General features: G+C 42.9%; 1 protein-coding gene and 1 long non-coding RNA gene across 2 annotated transcripts in view; one reads left to right on the forward strand and one right to left on the reverse strand.

Annotated features, from left to right (window-relative positions):
- Positions 1-8,586, forward strand: part of LOC147455400 (39S ribosomal protein) — a 44,229-nt gene extending 35,643 nt beyond the window's left edge. The window contains exons 2-3 of the mRNA XM_086514178.1: positions 8,352-8,399; positions 8,487-8,586. Of these exons, the coding sequence (XP_086370304.1) occupies positions 8,352-8,378 (27 nt within the window). The 3' untranslated portion in view covers positions 8,379-8,399; positions 8,487-8,586. The remainder of the gene's footprint in view (positions 1-8,351; positions 8,400-8,486) is intronic.
- Positions 8,587-8,588: 2 nt separating this feature from the next.
- Positions 8,589-10,146, reverse strand: LOC147455402 (uncharacterized). The gene is made up of 2 exons (XR_015188343.1): positions 9,796-10,146; positions 8,589-9,720 (listed from the first exon to the last, which is right to left on the reverse strand). It is a non-coding gene; the product is annotated as an uncharacterized LOC147455402 (long non-coding RNA).
- Positions 10,147-16,206: the final 6,060 nt, after the last annotated feature.

Below are 16,206 nucleotides of genomic sequence, written 5' to 3' on the forward strand. Positions count from 1 at the left end.
ACAAACAAAGTGAATGGACACTGTGAATGGAAGTGCATGAGACTAAGAGATAGAGAAGAGAATACGACACCAGAGATGTTGTAAAACCCTCCTCCGAAGGCCCCACTCTCTATGGTGAGAGCGGTCTACTATTGATTGCACAAATCTCTACAATGCTTGGACTTGTCGACGACGATGAGGACGACGACGAGACGGGCTGAAATGTGAAAACACTAAGGGCTGAAATCTGCAAATCTTGTATCTGCTGAATTTTGACTCTTATGTCGATGACGACGGCGATGACAGCGATGCAACGACAACGTGCTGAAAATGCAGATGCTGAAATCTGCGTTTTTCCGGGCTGAATCTGCGAACTGCATTGGATCTGACCATGCGGCGAGGATCTGTTGCGTGAAGGTGAGATCTGCGAGGTTTGGGACTTGTTCTGCAATGTCTAAGGGCTAAAAACTGAAAACACTCATGCTTCTTGGTTTTCCGTCGCGGTGAAACTGCATAACGCTATGCTGATGCAAAAACGCTAGGACTGAAAATGGTCCTGTTGCTGCCTGTTGTCCTGCAAGTGCAAAACGCTAGGCTTCTTGATTGGTCTTGCTGCTGCCAGGGCTGATCTGCTGTGCACAAACGCCAGGCTGCCTGTGGATGAAAACGCTAGGTCCTTGCAGATGCAAAAACGCTAGCCTTGCTGATGTGGGGTGTCTTGCTGAAAAGTTGCTAGTGCTAGGTTTCTATTTATACAAACTTAGCAAAATTGCTCCTGCTGCCACTTTTGCTAGAAAGTGCTAGCGCTAGGTTTCTATTTATACAAACTTAGCAAAATTGCCCTACCTACTTTTCAACAAAAGTCACTTAAAAATAATAAGTGAAAAAGGTCAAAAATAGGGAAAATAGGTCTATGCACTGTAAAAATGCTACTGATGGTTTCTGATTGGAATCTGATGGTCATGTTGTGTGCAACCAGAGCATATGCATCTAATATAAGTGTCTGGACATGCAGGGTCTGCGAACAGACTCACAAAAGTGCCAGAACACTTCCTATTCTAGACTGACTTGACTGAACTGAACCCTGGTCATGCTGTAGCTTGTCCACGGACACATAGGGTTGGATGTGTCACGTGACAATTCTTGACTTGGAGTGTCCAAGTCTATTACATGGGGGCAACGGTGGTGGCAAAGGTGGTTGCACTCGATCAGGGTGAGATGGATGCACCATATTCTTGAAGACTCCCTCGATCAGCACTGACGGCTGGGAAGGTTGCCGGTTGGAAGCCCTCGTACTTTCTGGTGCCGAAGGAGGAGGTACCACTTGAGGCATAAGAGGGGGTAACATGTAATTCAAAAATTGTTGAAAACTTTGCAGCATTAGAAGATTCTACTGAGGATGCCGCGAAGAATGTCGTGAAGCCCGTCGAGAAGAAACTGCAAATATTTTGCTGAATCCATGAACACCATGTCTTGGGTTCTTTATGACTTTATGCCCTGTAAGACAGAGCGATGAAGACATGAGCGCGTGCGATGTGCGATGAAGTAAGGTTGGGAGTGGCTAATAAGTCCAAGGTCGGGGCCCGAAGATACTTCAAATAGAATTCTAGTATTCTGTGGTTTTCTCTGTCTGCTCTTTTGTAGGACCAGTATACTTTCAGAAAAGCACACACCTGACGCTCTGATATCATTGTTACAACACGAGCACCAGGCGCCAACGGAAAAGAACAGACTGAACATACTTTAGCTCCTCAATAACAAGTGAAACTGAAAGAGAGAGAGAGCACACGCGACATGGAGTGGCGGAATTCCACCCCTGAGAGTCTTGGCCCCAAACCTTGGCGTCCCTTTTGGTATTTCTTTATATTACTTGAACTCAGTACAATGCTGGTACTCGCGCTTTGCACCTTCTCACCGAAGCATGCCAGAGAATGAGCTCTCTGCACTTATTTAAAGGCCCTTGGCCTTGAAAAGCAGTTTACATGAAAAGCCTTCAAACTTAAAAGCAATTGGTCCCTGGTGCTGAAAATCAGCCGACGTAAATCACGGAAATCTGTACAGGTTGCCACGTCATCACTGTCAACATGAACACGAAAATCCGTACAGTTTTCCACGTCAGCAGTCAAGTGCAATATCGAGGTTTTCCGTACAGGCTGTTAGCGTGAATTCAGGGAATCTGTACAGCTGCCAAGTCATCTCCTCCGCGCGCACATGTGTGTGGGCTTTCTTTATTTTAATGCCTTTATGTAACTAGGGGCCCATTGGACGGGGTCCCATAAGTTGGTGGGAACTTCCACTTCTTTTGCTTCTTAGGGTTTAGCCCCCTCGACCGGGATCTCCAAGTTGACTCAGGTCTTTAGTGGCTTGATACGTCAGCAGTTTGTGACAAGATTATTGTACAAAGAAGAGAGTGGCTACCCTCACTCAACTTATGGAAGTTACCAACACTGGTGTTGCCTTGTTGAAGGGAGAGGATAGTGGGTTTCCGAGCAGCAAAAGGAAAATTCGGCAAAGAAGCCCTTTGTGAAAACGGCTCCTGAAGCGTCACAGGGGTCATAAAAGGTCAACAAGGGTAAGGACTCTGCTGGACGTCTGGAGCGCAGACAAAGAAGTAGAAAAGGAAGCCTTTTGTGCGTAAGTCGCTCGAGGAAAAGGTCTTGATGGCTGATTACAGTTTTCACTTGGTGATTGGGTACTTTTACGGTTTGAAAAGGCAAGGTTAAAGAAGATAAAGGGCAAGGAAAGGTTATTTCCGAAGCTCAGCATGCGTTACTATGAGCCTTTTCAAGTGCTTGATAAGATCAACGATGTTGCTTATAGGCTGAAATTGCCTAACACTTGGAAGATTCATAATGCGTTTCACGTGAGTCTTCTAAGACCCTTTGTGGGTGATGTGCTACAAGATATGCCACAGGAGGATCAACCAAAAGTCGATGAACTTGATGAGATCTTGGTACTTGAGTGCACATAAAGAAAGAAAAGTTAAGGGACAAGTTGCAAGATGCTATTTGGTGAAGTTCACCAAGAACTATCCACCTATGGATGCAAAGTGGATGGAAGAGCATGAACTATCAGAGTCACCAAATGTATTGCAGCTTTACCTTGAGGCCTTTGGGTTATAGCCTACGTATGCCCCAACCCAACGTGTGCAAAGGAGGGGTAATGATAGAGCTAGCACATCAAATGTACATACGGATTTAGTGCAATAGAAGTGTGCATCGCTCTTCAAGTGCTAAAGGTATTATGCTCACTTCTATTCAATGTGACATAAAAACGCGTTTCATGCATATGAAACCCCGAAACCTCGAAACCTATGAAACGTTTTGTCGAAATGCATGAAACGGACAGGCATTTTTTATGAAACGGTTAAAATTGGGGCTTTTTTTCCATTTTTTTGAGCTCTAGCTCCAGTTAACAGATGATTGTGGTCCCTAAAACTTATGGTTTGTGACATTGAATTAAGTTTGAACTTTGTTCAATAGAAGTACTTTGCTAAATGAATCAATGATGCATCAGTTATGATTCATGAAACTAGTGGCTATGTTTTAACTTTCATCAATACTGAACATGTCTTTGATCGTGCTCGCTTGAAGTCGCTTCTAAGCAGTGAGCACTGAGCAGTGAGCACGTCTCTCTCTCTCTCTCTCTCTCTCTCTCTCTCTTGTGGACATTAAAGTCTAGAGTCATGTGTGCTACATTGTATACATATTTATCATATTTTATTAATATATAATTTAATGTCGTTTATGAAACCTGTTTCATGTTTTTGACGCTATGAAACGAAACGTTTCAAGACCTCAAAACCCCGAACGACAGAAACCACGAAACATTTCATGTCACACTGCTTCTATTATAGATGGAAATGACAAACGTATGAAGGTCTCATTAAGTCATTTGTATCTATGTGATATGACCTTTCTTGCGGGTACATGCGATGATAAAAGCGTGCTAACAACACAAGATTATCAATGGCATGTATATATGACATGCAATCGAGGACGTTTGCGACTTCAAGAGGGGGGTATGTCACGAGGACGTGGCAACTGCTAACCTTATTAGTTGGTCTTTCCAATGATTTTTATTCAATTTTTGGGACCCTCTTTTTGAAGTTGCAAATGGCCGGACATTGTGTGCCCAGTGTGAAACGGCCGATGGCTAAGAATTTCACCCGCAGACGTGAAGGCCTTGTCACATGAGTTGGTCGGGCAAACCAACACTGGAATCCGAATAGTAAAAGGGCGTCTAGGCTCAGTTCAAAGTCATTTAGACTCCCTCGGTACTAGGAAATTAACTCAAAAGTGGCATAGTGGACACTTGGTAGCACCAAAGACTTCAGAAAGTCAAACCAAGTCACCTTAGGTTGGAATTTGCGCCAAAAACCATTTGGGGCTGCCTTTCTCTCTCACTGTGACTTACAATGTGTGTGTGAGTAGTTGGTGTTGGTGTTGAACCTTTAATGGAAAGCTTGCCTTCTCCCTTGCGCTATGTAACGTGATGATTCTCCTCTCGCGCACCTCTCTCCCCTTTTGAATACAGAAACGTGATGCCGCGCTCGAGGGCTTCTCATCTGTATGTACAATTGTGTGGGTTCATGCACGATTGCCAAGGCAAGAGCCTCTTGCACAGGTATTGGATTAGCTAGTTGCTACTCCTCGCAGGTACAAGTGAATTCGGAGAGATTTCAGTGAGAAATCTCGTCTGATTCAAAGGGCAAGTAGCCCTACAGGTGCGGGAGCTCGAGAACTTGCTACGGATGCGACCGGCTCGCGAAACGGAGCTCAAAACAGGGAAATACAGTCGGCTGTGTATTTTTGCAGGTTTAGGGTTTCGGCCCTGAATGGTCCCTAATACCCCAAGAGGTTAGGGGACGCGAGTGGACAGCTGTGCGGATGATCTGGCGCATTTTCAAGGCAGAAAACAGAGAATTCAGCGTGCTGCAGATACTCACCAGGTTTTGCAAAGTGTCCCTATGCGTCGGGAAAATCACTTTTTGCATGGGGATTTTGTCTGTGAAGCGTCCTAGTACAGTTATGCTGCCGAAATCGGGCCAGAAACAAGTCATTTTCAGCCCGGATTATGCGGGGCAGCTCATAGGAAATCACAGGTTTTATTCCCTCTTTGAATACGTTAAAGAAATACCGAAAGAGGCGCCAATCTTTGGGGCCAACAGGTGTTGGCGTCTGCTTGGTAGCGCTCTAGCTTCCAAGCCGTGTGTGTTTTAAGTGTCAATTTTTGTTACAGGTTTTTAGTTGCAAAGTTTCTCTGTGTCTTTCAAGTGAAAGCCTACGTCTACCGCCCTACGGGCGGGTTTCAGCGTGCTCCATGACCTTGGTGGAGCAAGGCGTCTTGAAGAGTACTCGTGAAGAAGAGGAGAACCGTTGGCGTTATCCCCCCCCCCCCCCCCCCCCGGGCCTTTCTCTGCTAGAGTGTTCTAAAACGCAAGCAAGCCGACGCCCTCCCTAGCTCTCCGTGGCGTTTTGAAATGCTATTGTAGCAGGAGCTCACCGGCGGCCAGTGCATTTCCGTAGCATTTCGAAACGCCAATCCTTTTCCCTCAGCGGCGCCGTCCTCTCCCTTGCCTTTCTGTGTTTTGAAACGCACTCAGCAGCGGCTAGCGACGGGAGCTCTCCGTTTTGACACGTCAGTAGCTTCAAGCGTCGGCAGGCCTCTTGGTCTCCCCCCCTTAGTCTGACTACATTTTGAAACGCTGGTGACAGCTTGGCCTCACCACAACCCTCCTTGCTAGCGACATCGTCTATCCCTCCCCTTTGCTACAGGCAGAGTTTTAAAACGCTGCTGCGTTTTTCCCTCCATTGTCAACAACCCCCCCACACACCTCCCCCCCCCCGCCTGCCCCTATGTCCATTCCTTGACTCAATTACAAAGGGCACACAAAATTGCTTCCAGAGTAAAGTTAAGAGAGGGCAGTGGAGGCCTCTTGGGTTTTCTCTTGTGATCGGTTTTAGGAGTATTTGGGGCATTGGAGTTGTTTTTCTGTTGATCGGCTTTGGGAGAAGTGAAAGCGGCTCTGGAGTTCAGCTGTTCAGTATCTCCCTTGGGAAGACAACTTGCAAAAGCCCCAAAGGCGGCGTGTTAAACCGGCTTGGAAGGTGGAATTCTAGAGCCCTTTGTGCAGTGTGTCTAGAGCAGCTTGGTGCAAGCCTTGCAGCCACCTCTGAAGTGTTTTGTGGTGGCTTGGAAAAGGTGGAGATAGGAGCTCAAGAGGGGGGCGGAAAAGTGCTTTTTGAGGAGGAGCTTGGGAGAAGCAAGTCGTGCGGAGCCCTTTATGTAGAGTGTGTGGAGCGGCTTGGGGATTGTGCGGCCACCCTTTGGAGTGCGAGAAGGACTTGCAAATTTTAGATCTTGCAAATTCAATACGGCCCCCCCTTGCTCAAGCACTAGCAATGTCGACCAAAATCAACAAATGGCTATGGATATCAGATCAACCATCCAGTTAGCAGCCTATGCTCAACAAAAGTTCTCAAGGAAACCGGCAAATTGTTTGGCTCGAGATTGTGAAGCCAAAAGCAAATGCACGAGTTTGCTAGAGGACAATGGTAAAGGCAAGCTTGACAAGGACGGCAATACCAGTACTCAGTTAGCTAGCTGCCTTGGTACCCATGAGGTCCGTCAACCATTGTTATAAGTGTGACTCGACGCTTTGTTTGGCTCGGGAATTTGAAGCCAAAGACGAAAGCAGGAACTCACAAAGAGACAAAGACAAAGACAAGTTGAACAGGGATAACGATAATAAAGATTTGACCACGACACCAGATTTCTAGTCAGAGGATAGTTGCCGCCACTAGCTTCAGCAGAGAGAGTCTTGTGAGTGGCAGAGAGGGCCAAACAGTGCTCCGTATAATTAATTTGGACCCTTATGTTGGAGTTCAAGTTATCGGTATTTGAACCCGTGCGTCGGAGTTCAAGGCACATGCATCTGACAGGGAACCAATCAGACGTATTTAAAATACTATGGATGAGTGCACACCAATCCATCACAAGGGTGCCAGGCTAGATCCTAAGCTATGACTGACGCTAGACTGTAGCAGAAGCTTGTCAACGTGGCGCAAGTGCAGTGCGCACATGACATGGACACTCCAAGTTGAAAATCTACCCCAACACACAAGTGCAAACTGGCAAAACTGTGAGAGAGACAACACGGTACGGCATAGTTCCACGCCCAGAGAGATTGGCCCCAAAGACTGGTGCCTCTTTCGGTATTTCTTTATTATTATTGCTTCACAAAGTACAATGTCCGAGGGTCCTCGTCTGAGTAGTGCTCCTGAGCGTATCTGCTTGAGATTGAGGCCTTGGCACTTTTTTATATGCCGAGGGCCTTCCAAAATCAGTGTACACGAAAAGCTTCGAGTCTAAAAGCATCCAAGTCCCAAAAGCTGGTGCTAGGGCAGCCAGCCCAAATCTGTACAGGTGCCACATCAGCAGCCAGTGCAAATCGTGGAATGCCCGTATGGCTCTGCTACGTCAACATCTCTAGTGTCCCCTTAGGCCTTGTCGGATGGGAGCCCATAAGTTGGAACAACTTATAAAAATCCTTGGTCTTTATTTTTAAACCTCTCAGCTAGGCTTTGCAAGCTGGTAGCACTTTTCTGCATCTTTCAATAGGGCTTTGACCCCTCTCTGTCTAGAGTCTGTCTTTAGGTCATGCCACGTCATCACTTTGTGTTAGAGAGAGAGAGAGAGAGAGAGAGAGAGAGAGAGAGAGAGAGAGAGATTGGTTTAAAGTCATCTTGTGCTGCACCATGTTGGGGCATTCTCTTAGTTGAAAGGTTAGTCTTGTACATACATACATGGATGTGCGTGTGTGTGTTGTGAGAGAGTGTTTGGGTTTAGAGTCATCTTGTGCCACATAATGTTGGGGCTTTCTCTGTTTGAAAGGTTAGTCATAATCATTAACGCACATTCAGTCGGTCAATTTAGCTTTAGTCATGGAGGGTTATTTTTGGGTGCTTTTGGGCAAGCTTAGGGAAAGTGTTGCCATATTTGGGTGTGGCTTGTCAAGCCACCACCCAGGTCATGGTGCCGACTTCGGAATTTAGGTGAATTGTCGGGGGGCCTGGTTCAAGTGTGCATTTCCTTCTTGGAAGGTTCCTTGTTCTCTCTCCATTTTTTATGTCTCGTGCATCTCGCTTCTGCAAGGGTTTCGGTGGCAGCTGTCATAACAAGAGGGAAAGAAGAGCAAGCTTGACTTATATGAATGGCAAAAAAATGGGTTGCAGATAGAAATGACAGGTTATGATGATAGCAGTCTTGAAGGGGCTTTGCATGTTTAGCAAGGTGTATGCTTGCTCTCAGTTTAGGAATCAGGTCTTTTTCGGTGACACTGCTTATGTGCTCGTTTTATGCGTCAACAGTGTATAAAGGAGATTGTACGGAAGTAATGGCAGTGCTTGAAGTTTCAGGTATGCAATTTTTGTCTGATGGCTGGAGGTTGAGGGTTCAATCGCTGATCTACAGTTTGACCTGTTTTTGTGTTTATTTCTTCATAGGTGTTGCAACTTGCTGTGCTCAAAGCAGACATAGGCCAAACCGCCAATTTTCTTCTGTGCTATGTAAGACATGAATATCTGTAATGCAGCCTTTGTGATCTCTCTCTCTCTCTACCCCCCCCCCCCCCCCCTTCCTCCCCACCTAGATAGCCATTTAAGGGTCACTTGATAGAGGAAGGGGAATGCAATTTGTTAGCTTCCTGTCAAAGGTGTGGTTGTCTGAGTTACATTGAAGGACCATTTAACTTACAAAGTTAGAACCCCTGATGGTTGAAAAAATAACACAGTGGGCGAGCACATGCATACATTTTTGTCTGTTGATTTAGGAATATTAGAGACACTTCGTTGAAAAATAGTGATTATGGGGTGGACTTCGCAATTTCAGCCTATTTCGTGATGTGAAAGTTGCATTAGATTCGTCAACATGAAAAGACGAATTAAACAATGATATTTTTTTATATTCATCTTGATGCTCTATTTCAGAAAATTTGCTTTTTGATGTCTTAAAGTCATTAGAGACGAGCATGGCACAATTTTTAGCTAATCACAGAGGAACAGATAAGCTAGATTCTAAATTTTTCTCTCTAAATTGAGGGTGGATAAATTCCCTACCTGAGCATGTCTCATAATTGGCTCCTTTACTCTCGGTACCTTGAGGGAGAGCTTTTCGCCATTACTGTTGTTTTCCCTTTGTTCCAATGCAGAGGTGGTGTATGTTGGACGATGCTTGATTGCAAGGTTATGATTGGCTATTTGGGGGGGGTGGTGAATATAAATGTTGCTGCAGGTATAAAGCTGCCAGAAAGACTGCGCACTAATAGTATGTCTGTTTCTTATTCAAGGAAAAGCTTTACGTGATTGTTAAAGAGGCCTTGTGGTAATGTACTGAAGGAAGTTCTTACAAGTGACAAGTATTGGAAGCTTATTTGGTGTGGCTTTTAATGGTCTTTTTGGAATTACTGTTTCTATGAATGGCTCTTGCTAGTGGCAGGATTGATAATACTTGGAATAGAAGATTGCTGGATATGGAGAGATGGTATGTGTTCTTTTTGAGCACGTACACACGCAAATAGAGAGAGAGAGAGAGAGAGAGCCCTTGTAATGAATATGCTTCAAGAGTACATCCATTCACAAGAAGATTTAGAATTTTCTCATGTAGGAAAAGGGAGTCTTTTTCAGTGTTTTTCATACAATGCATAACATCATGAGCTTTCGCTCGAGAGACACCGCATACCTAGCTAGGTACGATTGGGGGCAGGGGACCGCCGGCCCCCCCACCGGGCCGGCGGTCCCTTGCCCCCAATCGTACCTAGCTAGTAGGTATACGGTGCCTCCCTCACAAAAGCTAATGATGTTGAGGTAATTCACAATGTGGGAATTATTGTGAGAATTTGTCCAAAACTTCTTGTGATTGGCACGGCCTCCCTTAAGCGGCACACTCTGCCTTCACATGACATCACCCTTTACGGGTGTTTGTCATTGTGGTGCCTTGGCTCTACCCTGCCCAAAGTTCTTGTGGCTTGCTGTGTTTACACGTATATTCCTATTGTTCCAATCCTTAGGTTTTTCCCCTCAGCTTTGTTGCCTCTGAAGATTTTGAGGGGTTTTTTCACCAATGGTTGCATCTTGTAATATTGTTGCAGTTGTATTTTGTAAGTGGCAGTTGCATTTATGTAATACAAAGGTGCAAACCTGGTGTTTTTTAGAGAGAGAGAGAGAGAGAGAGAGAGAGAGAGAGAGAGAGAGCGCTCAATCTATGAGACATCCAAAGTACAACTTGGAAAAGGAAAATTCGAGTAACAGGAAAGATGATTTTAATAACTAAGATATTCTAATTTGAGAATATATGAGAACTCAAGAACATCCAACATAGAATTTAAATTGAAGGTTAATCTAACCATGGACAATGCTTTAATACCACTTGTACAAACTATAGAGAAAATAGCTTAGTTGCATTCACTGCAAGTAGACTCTAGTGAGCAAAACTTTAATATTTAGCAGGATGTGGCCCAGGATAATAGAAATTCAAAATTAGATGTTGCTCTTTGTATGTGGCCCAGGATAATTGAAATTCAAAATTAGATGTTGCTCTTTCTATTCATGGTATGCTAGGTGTGTGCAACCGGACAAGGCACTCTCTCTCTCTCTCTCTCTCTCTCTCTCTCTCTCTCTCTCTCTCTCTCAACGTTTATAGGGCTCGACTTAGGGGGTGAGTACGGGAAATCCGTTTCCTCTTGTGCTTGTGGGGTTGCGGTTATTGTAGGCAAGGTATTGCGAGGAATTGCACTTGCGGGTATCGCAGGCAATCAAAGGTTGGTTGGGGTTGTTGAGGAAAGTGGTTGTAAGGGAGGGGAGGGGCGGACAATCGAATTGATTACTAGTTGCTAAATGTGGAAAGTAGTTGTGGCAAGGGCGAGGGGTGGGGAGAGATGGCGTAGTGTAGGAGAAGCGAAGATAGGTGGGGGGTGCATGGTGGATTGAGTTTTTAGAGGGGGTGAGGTGGAAGAATATGGGTGGAATTTTTCCAATAATGCAATTTATTTATGTATTAGCTAGTAGTAATAAGATGCAAGTGAGAGGTCTATAAACTTAACAAAAGGATAAAAAGGTTGCGGTGCTTTTATATGACATTTAAAAGGGGTTATTAATGACAGCATAGATGGCTTTTACTCCTAGGATACTTGGCGTAGTGCTATAAAGGTGGAGATGGATCCTAGGTTTAGGATACTCTTGCAAAAGGTATTTAAAGCAAAAGTATGATAAGCTAGTGCTTTATGCAACATATCATCCTTGCAAAAAGTCTTGGCCATTCGAGGACACATAAGATGCTATTTAACCTTTATATACATGACTAATAGAAAATAGGCATGCATGGGTACATGATGGATATATCTAATCACGAGAGGGGTTGCACTCAAGAGGCATATGCCACAACCTATCCCCAACAACCTTGCCCTTGGGTTTTGGAATGTGACAAAGACACCCAAAACACCTCCGCTACAATTAGGCTAGCTATCAATCTTAGGGGCTATCCAATAAAGGATGGTGATCCTCCCTGACAACAAGACCAGCTAAAGGTACAATTTCTATCCCAACAAATAAGCAATAGACTAGGATTAACTCACAATGACAAGGTTTATTGCATATAATTACTCCTAAGACAGAGAGTTGGATATTGTAGAAGTGCAGCTTTTGACAAATTATCACTTAGAAACACATATAGACATACTCTTCTTTGCGTACATTAACCTTGCCCTTGCTTTCGTTGTGGTATATTTGTAATTGCATCTAGATAGTGGATCTCCCAGCACCCCCCGCCGAAAACCCAATGCCCCAAAATCATTGATTGGTTCATTAGCAATGTGTCATACTTTACCATGCTTATATCAACTTTTATTTGAACTAGAGGATGAAGTAGCATTTGAACTTAAAGCAACATTCAATGTAGTAGCTCACGCTTTCTTCTCCTCCTTTGTTTGTCTTGACATTCTTTAGCACCCTCTTCTTTCCCTACAATATAGTGACAATGTTGTGAACGCTATTTAGAAAAGCTTTGATAAGTTTGGAAACTTTATCTTCCTATTCTAATCAAGATTAAATGTATGTTAAAATGAGGTTCAATGCATTTAAGCTTATTGATTGAACTTGCAATGTCTTCAACTTCTTCCATTTTAAATTGGTTGTGTTGCATTCTAAGCGCAGTTTTGTTGTGCTAGGCTTTCGTTCTAAACATCATTTCAAGTGTTTGTAATCTAAGGCTACTAGGAGAATGTCAATTGCTTGTTCATCTTTCACCAAAAATTGTGCTCATTGTTGCACATTGGATGCTCAAAGTTGTGGTGCCCTCCCCATCTACTTATTGTGTTGTGCATGGCTCTACCTCTAGCCTCTTGGTATATGCTCTAAATAGTGGTGGTATGACATGCACATAGGAGGTCCAGATTATGGAAGGCTAGATGGGATTATTATGAAACTAATTTGAATTTTTTATTAATGTCAAAGGTGAAATAACACAGGTCAAAATTTGGGGCCACCCATCCATTCGTTTCCTCAAAAAACCATGGCCCCTTTAATTGTTTTGGAATTTAAAACCAAAAATTGACTTATGAAGAGATTTGAAAGAAAATTTGTGTCATGCATTAGAAAAAATATGAACCCTCTAGGGGTCCTTTGGGATTAAGATTAATTAGAAGCCAACCAATATGAAGAGGGTGGTGGACACACTCTATACCCTCAAAAAAGTAGGGGGACAAGGTAGCTTTACACCTCTTAACGGCCTCTTACCTAATGAGAAGGTAAGGGAGGTGGCTAGGGGAAAGGGTGGGGTGGCGGGGGTGTGGGACCACTTTGACCTCTTTTCCTCTACTTTTTGGCCCGGATTTAAAAAATCCAAATTTTCAAAAAAATTTAAAATTTCAAAAAAATTCAAGTTTTCCCTCTTTAAAAGGTCCTCAAACGTATTTCATTGTCAAAATTTCAAGTTTTCCCTCCTTAAAAGGTCCCCAAACTTATTTCATTGTCAAAAAAGTATTTTTGACCTCCAAAAGAAAAAAAAACGTGCACTAAAAAATTCAAAAAATTAAATTTTTTTAAAAAAATTCAAAACATCATTTTTCACCCTCCAAAGTCTTTCCAAACCTATTCTATAGCTAAAAAGTGATTTTCTCTCTCTACAAACTCTTTTCCAAGCTCTCCATTGCTTCAACAACCACATGCACCCTCTATAGTTCAGCATTATCTCTCTGCTAGCTTTCTTCCACCTCTATTGTAGCACCAAGCAAGCTCCTCCCCCATCTCTTCCCCTTGCACACCACATAGTTTCATAGCAAGCTAGCTCCTCTCCCTTCTCTCACCTCCATTACAACATGAAACAAGATTCTACTCCTTCTACTTTCATCCACTCACACTACATGGCATCCTCTACTCCCGAAGGTGGTAAAAGTATGAGCTCACATGACTTACATACCACAACAATAGGAGGTGTGAACAGTGTGTGGGCATTGCAAGGGTTCATCTCCAACATAAAGATAGAATGGTAATTAAACTACCCTTGTAGCTTACATCTAGAGCTTAACATCATCTCCATCTTTAAGTTTATCATGCTGGAGAGAACAAACCTCTTTATGGCTTTCAATGTTTAGGCTTCACACCTCTTAACACTGGGTGGTGCTATTTTGTTGATGGCTTTGGTGCACCATCTATTGTTGTATAGCATGTGATTGAGTCTCACAACGCAAGTAAGTTGTGCTATCTATGGAGAGTCATGAAATATTTTTCTTATAATTTATTCTTTGTATAGTTGTCATTAGATTATTAGAATGATATCATTTTGTACTTTATAATTTTGTGCTCACATAATCTATTGTTTACTTACAGAGTCAACTTTTTTTCGGAGGACATGAGCAAGCAACCATGTGCAGAGATGGAAATCACTATATTTTTGTTCCCCGTGAGGAACCATTCACTACCATGTTAAAGGATTTTGATAAGAATAGTAGAATTTTTTTAGAACCTTGAACCAATAGATACTCTCTAGGAGCTCTTAGAAAAGCCATCCATATAGTACTACTATCTTCCCTAGTGTCATAGACACACAAATACTCAAGTGTATATGAATCTCTAGATGAGGAAGTCAAATACTTGAGGAGACGCCTAACAACAACAACATTGTCTCCGTTTGTAATTATTTTCATGAGGCTGGATTCTTTTATAAATGATTTTTTTTTGGTTAAATGGTGTCGCATTGAGTGAGAGTATGTAATTTAAATTATTGGAGTTTCATACAGATTTGAGAAATATTGTTGATCTTTATGGATATTTTAATTTGTCTGTAAGACGTTTCAAGTCTCAAGTCTTAATCACTTTACCATGAAGAAATTCAAGTAATATTTTGATTTCAGTTTAATCATTAATGGTTATTCTTATTAAAGTGGATCATAACCTTTGTCAAAATGTCCTCATTTGGGGATGTTTAATATATATCATTAGCAACGTTTCACAAGTTGAGAAAGCTAGATTCTTGCTTTCCAACATGTTATTGTTTCCATATTATGCCTATGCCAAGCTTGACTTAGAGAAATGACAACTTGAGATGGAGGTGTCGATGTATAGGGGTGACTTATTATTGATTCGTGTTTCATATACATATATTGTAAAGCCTTTGAGTTTCCACCTTTTTGAGTAGTATTAACAAGTTTTTGGTATCAAATCTTCTTACATATCCCTATTCATGAGCTATTGATAGTTATCTCTTTGGTATTGCTAAAGATGACACCAATAGCTATTACCTTGTGAACTTAACTGTTAAATTGCGGATTTGATTTTTACTATGTAGCTCATTTGGATAGAGAAAGTGTAAACATAAATTATAGATACATGCATTGTTAACATAGAAGATATGTACTACTCGAGCCTATGTAAACCGCTAATCAAGAAACCTTTGGTTGGATACTATACCAAAGAAATGGCTTAACCAAAACACTCCCAAGAACACAAGGTGGACACAAGGAAGTAAAAATTGGCTCCTTGTTTGGTCGATTTCTAGTGCTGAATGTTTAGTGCACAGGATTTGTGAGGCCTTTGACCTGGGGAGTTCACTAAAGCATATGTAACATAGCACAAGTGTTCAACAGAAGGGATTTTATTTTCTTGTAAAGTTACAGAACCATGCGTAGATAAGGCCTATAAGAGGTACTTTTAATCCATTCTGGTGAACGCACATGATATAGGAAAATTTTACATAGTGAATGTTCCGAACCTTTGAACACAGAGAAAAGGGGGGGAAGGCGGGGGGGGGTTGCTTTGATTACATCAAACACTAGACCTCTATCTCATGGACATGCATTAAAAAAAGCCCCTATTTGTCATTATAAAGCCCCAGGGACCCTGGATGGCCGTTCTGTGCGTCCTTGTGGCCCTTCTTTTTGAGGGGTCCCTGGATGGCCGTTCTGTGCGTCCTTGTGGCCCTTCTTTTTGAGGGTCCCTGGGGCTTTATAATGACAAATACACACTAAGAACAGGGGCAGGGGACACAAGGAAGCAAAAAATGGTTGATGAGCATGATACAAGGTTTAGGTATTTGCCATTGGGAGGGGGGGAGTTTGCTATGAATACATCAAACTGCACACTTCTATCTCATGGCCATGGATTAAAAAAGATTGTATTTGCCATTTTAAGGCCCCAGGGACCCTCAACAAGAGGGGCCACAAGGGCATGAGAATGGCTATCCAAGCCATAGCAAAATGGGGGGGGGGGAGGGGAAGCTCTTGCTCTCTGGACATCCAACATAACATCTTTATATCATCCTCATACACAATGTTTTTGCCATTTTTTTCCATGTAAAAGCCCCCAGGGCCCTCATCAAGACTGGCGACAAAGGTGCGCAAAAAGCCCATCCAGGACTTTTGGATGGGCTTTTTGCGCACCCTTGTGGCCAGTCTTGCTAGGAGCCCTGGGGGTCTTTGCAATGAAAAAATTTGCAAAATTATTGTGTATGAGGATGATACAAGCTTTTAGCTTCCAATTAGCTCCGAATCTGTCTAGGCTTGTCTCACATGAATTTGTTCATCTCGTCACGCTCTTCGACCATTGTGTGATGCAAAAAAATCATATCTTGCTTGGATTCTCCAAAAATCAACGTGCAAGTTGGCAATTTCCAAAAAAATGATGTAAAACAGATATTTCTTACTTTTTCCTTAATCTATGGGCTCCAACGAGCAGT

This window comes from Adiantum capillus-veneris, chromosome 6, assembly GCF_014529385.1.
Source record: "Adiantum capillus-veneris isolate H3 chromosome 6, ASM1452938v2, whole genome shotgun sequence".
Classification (NCBI taxonomy): Eukaryota; Viridiplantae; Streptophyta; class Polypodiopsida; order Polypodiales; family Pteridaceae; genus Adiantum; species Adiantum capillus-veneris.